The sequence below is a fragment of the Chiroxiphia lanceolata genome, chromosome 19, assembly GCF_009829145.1.
Source record: "Chiroxiphia lanceolata isolate bChiLan1 chromosome 19, bChiLan1.pri, whole genome shotgun sequence".
NCBI classification, from domain to species: domain Eukaryota; kingdom Metazoa; phylum Chordata; class Aves; order Passeriformes; family Pipridae; genus Chiroxiphia; species Chiroxiphia lanceolata.
In genome coordinates this window covers 12,568,180-12,580,197 of record NC_045655.1, presented here as the reverse complement: position 1 = coordinate 12,580,197, position 12,018 = coordinate 12,568,180, and the positions used below count along the sequence as shown (strand labels likewise).

General features: G+C 44.4%; 1 protein-coding gene across 4 annotated transcripts in view; it reads left to right on the top strand.

Moving 5' to 3' along the window:
• The first annotated feature begins 981 nt into the window (after positions 1 to 981).
• The window catches only part of DUS1L (dihydrouridine synthase 1 like), a 17,024-nt gene continuing 5,987 nt past the window's right edge, over positions 982 to 12,018 (top strand). For 2 of the 4 annotated variants that reach the window (XM_032706666.1, XM_032706664.1), the window contains exons 1-11: positions 982 to 1,337; positions 3,070 to 3,178; positions 4,072 to 4,122; positions 5,786 to 5,898; positions 6,628 to 6,710; positions 6,877 to 6,980; positions 8,362 to 8,506; positions 9,115 to 9,211; positions 9,563 to 9,651; positions 10,314 to 10,480; positions 11,030 to 11,067. In XM_032706666.1, the coding sequence (XP_032562557.1) occupies positions 1,101 to 1,337; positions 3,070 to 3,178; positions 4,072 to 4,122; positions 5,786 to 5,898; positions 6,628 to 6,710; positions 6,877 to 6,980; positions 8,362 to 8,506; positions 9,115 to 9,211; positions 9,563 to 9,651; positions 10,314 to 10,480; positions 11,030 to 11,067 (1,233 nt within the window). In that variant the 5' untranslated portion in view covers positions 982 to 1,100. Of the gene's footprint in view, positions 1,338 to 3,069; positions 3,179 to 3,219; positions 3,311 to 4,071; positions 4,123 to 5,785; positions 5,899 to 6,627; positions 6,711 to 6,876; positions 6,981 to 8,361; positions 8,507 to 9,114; positions 9,212 to 9,562; positions 9,652 to 10,313; positions 10,481 to 11,029; positions 11,068 to 12,018 lie in introns of those variants that run through there. The other 2 variants (XM_032706665.1, XM_032706667.1) reach the window with 2 other exon arrangements.

Here is a 12,018-nt window from a genome sequence, read left to right as displayed (position 1 = left end):
TTACCATAACTGAAGATCAGACATCATGCCAGCATATTGGGGTCAAAAGAAAGAAAAAATATCCCTGGAGCAGCTGCATGAGAGGCAATTGGGACTGATGAAGGAGGGTTGGAGAGGCTGTGTATTTAAAATAGCAGAACTGGTTGTTTACATTGCTGAAGGCAACGAAAGATAGTAGAGAAGAATTAGAAGCTTGAAACTTAACTATTTCTTGCAGCAAGTTCACCACAGCCATGAGTGGTAGAAAGGTGGGGAGGGAGAAAAATGTACGCTTTGACAGTGAACTTGAACTGTAAAGGCTGTGAATAGACAGACTCTAACAAACTTACTGAGCAATTGGAGTGTACATGTAACCCTGCTTAGGTTCTGATGCTTTTTTATAGTATCATAATGATTTTGAGTTTTTCCATTTTGAAGAAAGCCCTATGACTCAAGTTATACTGATGTTTTGACTGGAGTAGAGATGGCAGCACTTTTGATGTTCTGGAAGGTATTGGCTGAGAAAAGTAGAAATCCTCCACTGTGCTCATCCTGGTGATGGTCAGTACCTTTATAAAATGAGGCAGAATGAGCAGTTTTGTCATGTTTGCCGTTATATTTGGTTCGGCCGATTCGATCATTTCCACCTCTCTGCCCTGGCCATCCGACACCAAGGACAGGGCAAGCCCCTCACTCAGTCTGAGCTCTTGCACTGCTCATTGATGGCGCTTCCCCTCAGTTCCTGCTGGGGCAGGGGCCGAAGGGCCCAAAGGCACCGCCCTGGGGGCTCACGCCCTGCGGGGGCGGCCTCAGGGACAGGGGAGGGCGGGTCCCTGCGGGTGCCCGGTACCGCGGGGGAGCCGCCCCTCAGGCGCCGCTGGGGCCTCGCGGCCGGGCCTCTTCGCGCGCGGCCCCTGCTGCCAGCGCCGCGGTTTCCGGAGGGGACGGCGCGCGGCTGCACCGTAGCGCTGGCCGGAGCGAGATGGCGGTGGCACCGTCCGGCAGCGCTGGGGCCCGGGCCGGGCCCAGCGGTCGCGGAGCCCGCGGGCCTCAGGCCGAGCCCCGGGGCGGCGGCGCGGGGCGGCGGCGGCCGCAACGCTGCACGGGCGGCCGCGCGGGAGATGCCGAAGCTGCGCGGGGAGGCCTTCTGGAGGGAAACGCTGCGGAGCGCCCATTACGTGGTGGCACCCATGGTGGACCAGAGCGAGCTGGCCTGGAGGCTGCTGAGCCGCCGCCACGGTGCCCAGCTCTGCTACACGCCGATGCTGCACGCCCAGGTCTTCCTCAGGGACGCCAATTACCGCCGCGAGAACCTCTACGGCGAGGCCTGTCCCGAAGATCGCCCGCTCATCGTGCAGGTGAGCGCGGCCCCCGCCCTGGCTGCCGGAGGAGCTGCTCCGGGCTCACCGTGCTGTGCCGCTCTTGGGCAACGCTGCGAACGCAAGTCAGCACTGCCAAACGCGCCCGCGCCTTCCTCCCTGCTCGTGTTAACATATCCAGGCGTTTTCCAAATGTGCGTGAGTTGAAGCTAGTCAGGTTCATTCAGATTTTAACGTGGTTGTGTAGGACGACAGAAATCTCATTTCTTCACGTAAATACCCCTGACAATACTTAGTTCACGAAGATAAGTGTGTTTTTCTGTTTATCTCGTGTATGAGAGGATTTGGTGTCTTAACCACAGGGGCCTGGAGCACTGGACTTCTCACAGGGTTTCAGTCCCTTGCACCTCATTTTTAGAGGCAGATTACAACTGGTCTTGTGGAGCCAAGGTGTCCCCCAGATTTGATACCACTCAGGGAGAATCACAGTTTTTTGAGTAGCTCTCTGAAACGCCAAGCTCGGTGCTTAGCTATAGAGGAAGGACACAAGGAAGGTAGGAAAGCTTAAAGCATGTTTTGCTTCTGCTGTAAGTCACAGATCTTCAGCTCAGTAAGCTGTGTGTTTCAGGGGCAGCTGCCTGAAGAGGGTCACTGTGAGCTTGCTGTGTTATCTTTCTTCCCACTGTCTGCTATTAGACATAAAGTACAGAACTAAGTAGAGTAATCTTTGGATTGACCTAGTGCAGCAATCCTTACAGATTTGGTCACAGACTCTTGGGATTAGATTAGGCAGAGGTACATCTGAGCTCAGCTTGCTCTGTAGGCTTTGTTAACAGTGTAAACATCCTCACTATGTGGCTTGGTTGGAGGCTTTCCATTGTTTCAGTCATCTCAGAGAAAGCAAGTGATTTTTTTTTTAGTTGGTGTCAGCCATAATTTATGTAGTGCAATAGGTTTAAGTAACACTTTCTGCTCAGAAGTGTTTAAGTTCAAATTTTGTTTCAAGTTTATTTAAAGATGTGATGGCATTGATTTTTGTTAATAATGAATTTTAGAAAATCTGTTTAAAAGCATAAATGAGAGGAATAGTCTGGCTCTGTCCTCTTCAACAAAACAGTTTCAAATTAATCTATTTTTTCTTAATAATTTTATTTTTGCACTGTGCTTTAAATGTAGTGTTAATTTTATTTAAGACTGAGCATTTGACTGATTTGTCAGGGTCCCTCTGTAGGGCCTCTGCCTTTGAGGGAGTCTACAGCTCCTCCCAGTTTAGTATCATTGGCAAAGTTACAAGTCATTTATGAAGATGTTGAAGAGCTCTGGGCCGAGGATGGAGCCCTGCAGAACCCCAATAGTGACCAGTTGCCAGCCTGATGTCACCCCACTTACTGTAGCCCTTTGCACCTGACCTGTGAGCCAGTTGCTCACCCGTCACGTGATGTGTTTATCCAGCTGTGGATTGTGAGAAACAGCATCAAATGCTTTACTGAAGTCCGAAAGGTTGTATCAAATGGCTTCCCTTTATCAGTTTGAGAAATGGTGTTTGCTGTTATTAACTGTGCATATTATGCCTGTTTTATGTAGCAGGTAGTTGCTTCATAACTACATCATAATGTGTTGTCAGTACCTTGTGGGGGGGGGACCGTCAGCTGACTCGAGAAATCCCTGGGAGGGGGGCTTGGACTCAGGAATTGGATTTTAGGGGTCTCAAACCAGGACAACCTGAAGAAAGCTATTGCCTGATTATTCCACTTTTCTTTGGTTTTCACAGTTCTGTGCCAATGATCCTGAAGTGTTTGTCCAGGCAGCGCTGTTGGCTCAGGATTACTGTGATGCCATAGACCTAAATTTGGGTTGCCCCCAAATGATTGCAAAGAGAGGTACGTGCAAACCTGAACCCTGAATAAACAGAGAAATGGCATGTTCCAAATGTGAACGTTGGCAGTAAAACATGGAGAGGGACAAGCCTGCAGAACTGCTGAAGTCAGACTTATTTATACCCACTCTAACAGGTAATGCTTTGTAGTACCTAAAGCAAAAATTAGATATACTAATAATTAATTCCCATTTCTCTTAAGTGCCAGCTCCTGTGTCTAGAATATCCTTCCCAAGAAGTATTCTTAGTAAGAGCTTGATTTTCTTTCTGATTTCAGTTGCTCAAACAGCCTAATTTTGAAAAGCTACATTTAAAATTACATCATGCAGACACTTATCATCTCCTGTTTTCTGGATACTTGCACAGAGTTTATTCACAGTAGTGTAGAAGAAGACACCTGCTGAATCCCTTACAGATACTGCATGTTTGAAAACCAAAACCTGTGTTTGGAAATTTGGGATCAGTTAGGATGTTGAGGAAAATGTGTTCAGTAAATGCCCGTTCCTCTTCTAAAATGTCTTTCAAAGACTAGTAGGAGATGATCAGTGGCGTACAGAGCAAACAGATCTTTCAGTCTTACCAGCTTTTATCCTAACTGGATTTTTTAAACATCTGATATAAACCTCTGAAAGTTGGACTTTGAGCTGCCAGTGTCAACACACCAGCCCTAGGGAGTACCAGTGAAAGCAGGGTGTGGGGATTCCTTGTTTACCCTGTAAGTCTGGTGTGGCAGGGGCAACAGAATGATCCAACTTCCAGTTGGGGCAGGACAGAGCAACTGTTTCTGCTGATGAGGCATATGAGTGTCTGGATCTTTGTATGTGAGTGTTTATGAGAGCTGTGTGCTTCAGGATCTTACTCCTCTGCACAAATCTGTCTTATGCTATTTTATCATAGGTCACTACGGAGCATTTCTGCAAGAGGAGTGGGATCTTCTTCAGAGAATGAGTAAGTATTTAGAGAGGGAATCAAAAGAACACATCACTGAGAGGAGCTTTAGGGATTTTTGGGGAAAGGAGGTGCAGCATGTTTCTTTGGGGAGGGTTGTATTTAGGTTTGGGGGGTTTTTTTGCATTGGTTTTTTTTTTTTCTTTCTTTCTTGCTGTAATACAGTGGCACCCTCGAGATACTTGGTGGTATCCCACTGCAAACTCATACTAGATCTGTTAAAAGTCTTCAGTACCTGAAACAAATTTTAAGTGAAAGTGAGTCAATTAAGTTCCAGTCTCATATGATGGCTCAGTGGCTCTCCAACTCTAGAAACAGCAGAACTCCCAGTACCTTAGGTACCAAGAGACAGGTTTCTGCTTGAAGTCACAGTTGCCCTTTTCTGATCAATTCAGTGTACTCCGTCTGTCCACAGCACAGCAAATTATGTCTTTCTTCTCCTAATTTGTGTAGGTTGTTTTCAGGCTCTCAGTAGCTGTTGTGAACATGTTTTTAAGACATGCATTTGTAACTGATGTAAAAAGCAAGGTTTTGGTCATTGTGTAGAACTGAGAATGTGCCTCCACCCCACTTGGAAGCAAGTGTCTGAACCATGAAGTTAGAGTCTTATTTCTGTTTGCATTCCCTGTGGTCTGAGGAATCTTGAGTGCTGTTTGGCACAAAGACACTGCCAAGAACCTGGGAAGAGAGATGGTGCTTCCTTGCCCAGCATGTAATGTGGTTGTTGTGAAATATGGAAATCAGAATAGGCTCAAGATGTGAAAAGAACTCAGGTCATCTAGTTGGGTGGGAACCGAGGCTGTCTAGTAGGAGAGTTATCTTAGACTGTGGTCTTCTTTGTCCTTCTTCCCCAGCTGCCTTTAAAATGTTGGAGTTCTCTTTTCTGCCTGAACCTATATACACCTTGCTTGTGTGCTCCTTTGAAAGGGTGATAGGGAGTACTTATCACTGGAGCTCGTAGGATTTGCGTTGGAAGACAGCAGATGACTTCCTACATTGTACATCCAAAGTCTGGAAGAGAAGAGAATTTCAGAGATACCCTTACTCAGTGTTTTCCTATTGGCTCCCTTTTTTAGTATTTTTGTGATTCCATGCACTGTGTAAGAACTATAGGAGTTTAACATGTTCTAGATTTCACTTTGACTCTGTGATCTACATTTACTATTTACTCTGGTCCATACTCTACCTCAGTTGATAAGCCTCTGCTTGCCATGGACAAGACTCTACTTTGTCATGATTATTTGGGTGATAATTTGCAAAGAAGCGAAGCACCTTTCATAGGAAAGGTAGACAAGCAAGTGTTAACATTGGAGGAGTACAATAGCTTGTGATGATAATTAACTTGTATCAGTAATTAAGTTTTGAGGGGATGGTCCTTGAAAGTGAAAGTTTGATGGGGTGGAAACATTAGGGCTATTAAATGGTGACTATTTTATGCCACCTTGTTAGAATGCAGATTTTGTGCTTTATGTTTTACTGTTACTTGATTAACCTATGCAATAAGGATTGTGGAGGACACTGCTGATTTTTTAAGCTGTGAGAACTACACAGCATTAACTTCTCAGGCTTTTTCCATACCACACATGGTATCAGATCTTGAGGAGAGTAGACACTTTTCATAGCATTGTGCAGCCCACTTACCTGTCCTTTCAATCTTTCTCAGTTTTACTGGCTAACGAGAAGCTCTCTGTTCCCATCACATGCAAAATCCGCGTTTTCCCAGACATTGACAAGACAGTGAAGTATGCACAGATGCTGGAGAAAGCTGGCTGCCAGGTAAGGAGGCAACTGCTCCCTGTACTCTCTTGCATTGGACATGTCTTTGTGTCAAGTATCTGATGACCAGTTCTTGGTGTACTGTGGAGATGAATAGGCTGCACTGTTTTGCAGACAGAGCAAACAGGATACAGTGAGTATGTGTTTTTGCAGTGCCAGGCAGCAGGTCAATAGCATGATACGGAAGACACGATGATTTCAGAGTCTCTCGTAATCACTGCATCCTTTACTGTGCTTGAGCATCTCAGTTCTCACAGAGTGCTGCAGGAGGCAGTGTAGGACTGTAGAAAAAAAGAATATCAAAGATCACCACCACTGCTGAAAAAAGAGGCAGCCTTCTTGGATCTAACTCCAGTTAAACTGGAAGAGATGGTCTGTAGTTAGAGCCAGTAGTGACAGTATTTGGACCTTCTGCTGAGGAGAAAGGTAGATCAATATAACACAAATTCCAAAGCGAATCACAAATGGAATCCAGTGCAAAAGGAAATCTGTAGGTTCTCCCATGGTATAATCTTGTCATGCCATGGAATAGCAAACTGAAAGGAGCCCAAGACCATGCCATGGTAGGTGAGCTGCTGACATCTTTCTGTGATGCTAAACTGCCTGCACTGAAATAGCAGTGGGAATTCAGTGCATCCATGAAGTGTATAGGGTGAAATGAAATTTTTGTCAGTGGATTTGTTCCAGTGTTTCATACCTGTGAAAAGTAAATGTAATTTTGTGTTCCAGCTGCTGACTGTGCATGGCCGTACTAAGGAACAGAAAGGACCACTTGCTGGTGTGGCATCTTGGGAGCACATTCAAGCTGTCAGGTGAGCAGTGAGCAGTACCAGTCTTACTGAATTCCTGCTGACACACTGGATTTTAAGCAGAGTGTGCAGTGACATTGAAGAGCAAACAAATTTGTGTGACAGGAGAAGAATTTGTAGGTTGACTCAAATTCTCAGTTTTATGCATCTCTTTTATTCACTGGTATAGAAAAGCTGTAAACATTCCTGTATTCGCAAATGGAAACATCCAGTGCCTCAGTGACGTGGAAGAATGTATCCGTAAGACAGGAGTACATGGCGTCATGAGTGCAGGTAAAGAAAATGAACTCTTACTCCTAACAGATGGGAATACAAACTGTTTCTTATTCTCTTAGCAGCCCCATATACATTTATTAAAAGCTTATGTCAGATTGACTTGGTAAACAGCTTTGATTGACAGTTGAGTGGCCATTCTCTCTCCTCTTATATTGGCCATCTCTTAGCAGGACCAGGAATCACTTAAGATTTGTAAGAATTGTTGTGCTGGACTTGCAATACTGAACTGCTCAAATCTAATTGCTTGGCAAAGGCATATGGGACTCCTATTTTCCTGGAATATTTTCATTACATTTGTTAATCAATGGAACAGTTTTTGAGTGGTTCTTAATTAACTAAGTGCATCTGTGGATTAATATTCTGCAGATGTTTCATGTTGGGTTGGGACAAGAAAGAATTGACATAACTTCCTACAGGAAGAACTAGGATAGGCATCAGAAAGAGCTTCCAATCACTCACACAGTTACAGCAATGAAGGATATTTTCTGGGGGGTTGTAGAATCTTCGTTTTAGAAAATACTTGTTAACAAAAGGCTTGTGAAGCCAGTAGAGAAAAGCATAGTGAGAAGCTGTATCTGTAAACTTAGGCCAGACAAATGTCAATACAGACATAAGGTAAGACTTGTTGTTTAAGTATTTAACCGTTGGACAACAAAAGCGGTGATTTCTCTATTTATTAATTTTTTCCCTGTCTTTGTGTCAAGGTTAGATGCCTTTCTAGAAATTGTACTTTAATTAGATTGTAAGGTAAAACATACGTGGGTATTCTTCCCAAGAACGCCAAGGCAGTTGAAGGATTAAAAAAAGGTTTATTTCAGATGCAAGGACCACTTCTTAACGATGGTGCACACACCAGGGCCCCAGGGAAAAAAAAAGCAACACCCTGCCTTCTCCAAGGCTTTTTGTATATTCTCTCTCCCCCCCACCACCCTCTCTGGCCTGAGGAGGCCTTGTACACATCTGCAAACATGTTATCTCTCTGCGTACTAGGGAGAAAGAGAGATTGCTCACTTCTCCCTGCAACTTTCTCTGACATGCAGAAGGAAGAAAAAAAACATCTAACCCGTTTGAGAAGGCATTTTGCAGTCTTCCTGAGGGAAACGAGTTCTAGCTTTCTGTTACAAATTCTTGCACAGTTGCACCTATCCCGACATAGATATGTGCAGTTAGGCTCAATTAAGAGTTGTATAGTGAAATACAGTGTCCTGAGGTGAGGCTAGAGTTTTACAGATCCTGTGTCCCTCTTGTGAGTAGTACATGGGTGATGTGTCTGTGGCTGGCTGGTAGAATTACAACAGACAGAGCTGATCAGTCTCCAGATTTTGGTTTTTGTTTCAATCCTGAAATGAAAGTTTGAGTATTTCTTTTTATTCCCTAGAAGGTAATCTTCATAATCCAGCCTTGTTTGAAGGCCGAAACCCCTTGGTGTGGGAGATGGCTGAGGAGTATCTGGAGATAGTGCAGAAGTACCCTTGTCCATTGTCTTATGTTAGGGCTCATCTCTTCAAGCTCTGGCATCACACGTGAGTATCTCCAGAGAACTCTTAGTGTTTTTAGGGCTCATCCTGCTTATCAAGTGTCTAGGTTTTCTGGACAAGGATTTGTTGGGCCAGAATGAGTGTTCTGCAAGGTTTTCTTTCCTGGACCTGGCTGGAGAGGATGTGGGCTGAGGCCTTTACCCTTCACATCATATGTGAGAAACAGGGCATGGGGAATGAACAAACTGCCCCAAGACAAGCTGGGGTGTGAGCTCACAGCGCAGTAGCTGCCATGTGGTAATTCCCCTTATGCACACATGCCCTTCATGGCAAGCATGAGTTAACTCACTCCTTGTTCACTGTGAAGCAAAGTGCTCTTGCATTTGTTGTGGAGCAAAAGCATGGCCATGGGCAGTTACTGAGGAGCAGCTGGTGCACTATACATTCACGTGAACTTATCTCAAAGTACCTTGGTTGTATTCCAAGTATTTATCTGGAAAAGAGGTATGTGTGCTTTTCTCTGGACTTAGAGGGAAGAACATAGGCTTTTACCAAAGGCAAGTGCACTAGGAAAAATCTATTAAAAACTTTTATAAAGATATATTTAGTTGATCTCAGTCTAAATATGACTTGATATTTGGGATTTGCCTCAGGCTTCAAGTTTACCAGCAGCTGCGTGAAGAATTAGCAAAAGTGAAGACGCTAGAGGGGATTGTAGATGTCAACAGGGAGCTGAAACTGCGATGCCAGGTACCAAGATGGGCCCTAATCTCACAGAACTGTCTGCACTTGGTGGGAATGTGCCATATGTGTCATGCAGTTGACACCCATTGGTCACTTTCTGGAACTTTGTGGCTTTACCAGCCCTGATATTGGTAGTTTACTGCAGTAGCATCCCCTTAAGTCTGAACGACTTTACATGGGATAAAGGAGTTTAGGAGTTACAAGTGTCAATTCACCTGTCTTAGTAGAGGGTTTTTTCGTATGTAACTGTCAATAATTGTTAGCTTGAATTCCAGTTTGTGGTTTCCTGGAGTTGAAGTGTTATTTAGCATATTGCCTGCGAACTCCAGGAAAAGTGACTGTAACTCTGTGCTGCAGGAAGAAATAGCTAATCAGAAAGAAGGAGAAAAGCCAAAAGAAGGGTTGCCTTTTTTCCACTGGATATGTCAGCCATACATCAGGCCAGGGTGAGTCATCTATTCTGACACTTAAAGGTACTCATAGACCTTTCACACCCATTCCAGCAGTATCAGCCACTGATTCTGTTCTAGAAGCTTACATTCATTGAAAAAAAGCGAAGACTTTGGATTATTTTTACTCTGTTTTGTTTTTTTCGTGGTTATTATTTTGTTCCTGGGGATGTTGCTTGTTTTTTGCATCTTCTCCTTTAGATCCTCCTCAGATTTCTCTCTTTCTCTGGAGAGTAAAAACCAGGAATTCCACTGTAGCTCAAAAAGAGAACCTGATGTGCAGCAAATATGCTACCTGACAGTGCTTTATTGTTACATGCAGCACAAATGTTGCTGGTAACTACCATGGTAGCAAAGATGGGAACTAAATTGTATTCTATAAAGGATGCTTGTAGTGTATGGACACTTTTCAGATAGTTTATTCTCTTTCTGCTGAAAGTTGGGCTGAAGAAGAGAACAAGAGTGTCAAGATTAATACTTAAGTAAATACTTAAATAAATGCTTAAGTAAAACCTGGGAATAATAGGCTAACAGGTGCCTAATTTAACTGGCCAACTTTAATTGACTTAGTTTACCCAGATTTCAGTAAAGCACAGTAGTGGCCAGGGAACAGCTACTTCTTCCCTCTGGCCAACTTATGATGAAATTCGCTGTTTCAGGCCAAAGGAGAGATGCAAGGAGAATGGAGCCAGTGGAACTGAAAAAGGTGTACGAGGGAAACGTACTCTGGAAGAGGAGGAAGATGGAAATTCTGAGCTTCTGTCAAAGAATAAACAAAAAAAGAAGTTAAGAAATCCAAATAAAAGCTTTGATCCATCTTTAAAACGTAAGTTCCATTTATTGGCATAAATGCATGGAGAGTTGCTGATATCACCTTTGACATAGTTGCCACTATTTATTTTCCTTGCTTGTGTAGTTGTAGAAACTTTAAAAAAGAGGGGAAATTGTTGGAAAACTTCAGTAACAGGCAGTGTGATTCAAATTATGTTCATTAATAAAGAAAACAAGAATCAAAGTAGCAGGTCACTGATTCACTATAAGCATCTTTTTAAGATCAAAATGCTTTGCAAACTGAATTATAGCTGTAACTAGTATTTGAAATGGAAATTTTGTATGCATTTCAAGTAGATGTCCTCCTGTCTTGAGCTTGACTTGAGGATTAGAATTTTCTATGTTTGGATTTAGCTTAGAGGCACTTAAAAATTCAAAGTATCTTTACCTTAACACTATTATTTGAGGTACTGTATTTTTATTTCAAAAAGAGTCTGCGGCCAAAAAAGCACTGAGCTTTGTCTGATCCTGATTTCTTTTTTTTAACTTACTTTTTCCACATAAAAATACCATTGCTGAAATCGGCTCTCTCTCGTCTTTCCAGCCAAATATGCAAAATGTGATCAATGTGGAAACCCTAAGGTAAGTCAGTACCTAAGGTAAGTGTCCCTTAAATGGAAATTAAATGACCATGTAATGGTCAGTGGCACAGTGTCTGGACAGAGATCAGTAAGACCTGGTGTCCCTCGGGGGTCTGTACTGGAGCCAGCGCTGTTTAATGTCCTCACCAGCGATGTGGACAGCGGGATGGAGGGCAGCCTCAGCAGGTTTGCAGAGACATCAGGCTGAGGGTGCACACAGGGTGGACACAGCTGAGGAATGGAGCCATCCAGAAGGACCTGGACAAGGCTGAGCCCGTGGGAACCTCTGAGGTTTAACAAAGCCAAGTACTGGTGCTGCACCTGCATCAGGGCAGACCTCAGTATGCATCCAGGCTGAGGGATGAACAGATTGAGAGCAGCCTTGGGGAGAAGGACGTGGGGTTGCTGGGCATGACTCAGCAGTGTGCACTTGCAGCCCAGAAACCACCAGTGTCCTGGGCTGCACTGAAAGTGGCATGGGCAGCAGGTCAGTGGGTGGGGGATTCTGCCCTTTTGCTCTGCTCTTGTGAGACCCCTGCCTGGAGTGCTACATCCAGCACAGGGGCCCTCAGTGCAGGAGTGACATGGAGCTGTTAGAGCAGGTCCAGAGGAGGCCACAAAGATGGTCAGGGGGATGGAGCCCCTCTGCCATGGAGACAGGCTGGGAAAGGCTGGGGAGGTTCAGCCTGGAGAAGAGAAGGCTCTGGGGGGACCTTAGAGCCCCTTCCATTGCCTAAAGGGGACTACCAAAAAAATGGCCATGGACCTTTTTTAGCAGGGCTGGTTGCAGTGGGACAAGGAGTGATGAGTTTAAAGTAAAAGAGAGTAGATTCAAACTAGATGTAAGGAAGTAATTTTTTATGCTGAGGGTGGTGAGACACTGGCCCAGATTGCCCAGAGAGGTTGTGGATGCCCCATTCCTGGAAACATTCAAGGTCAGGTTGGACAGGGC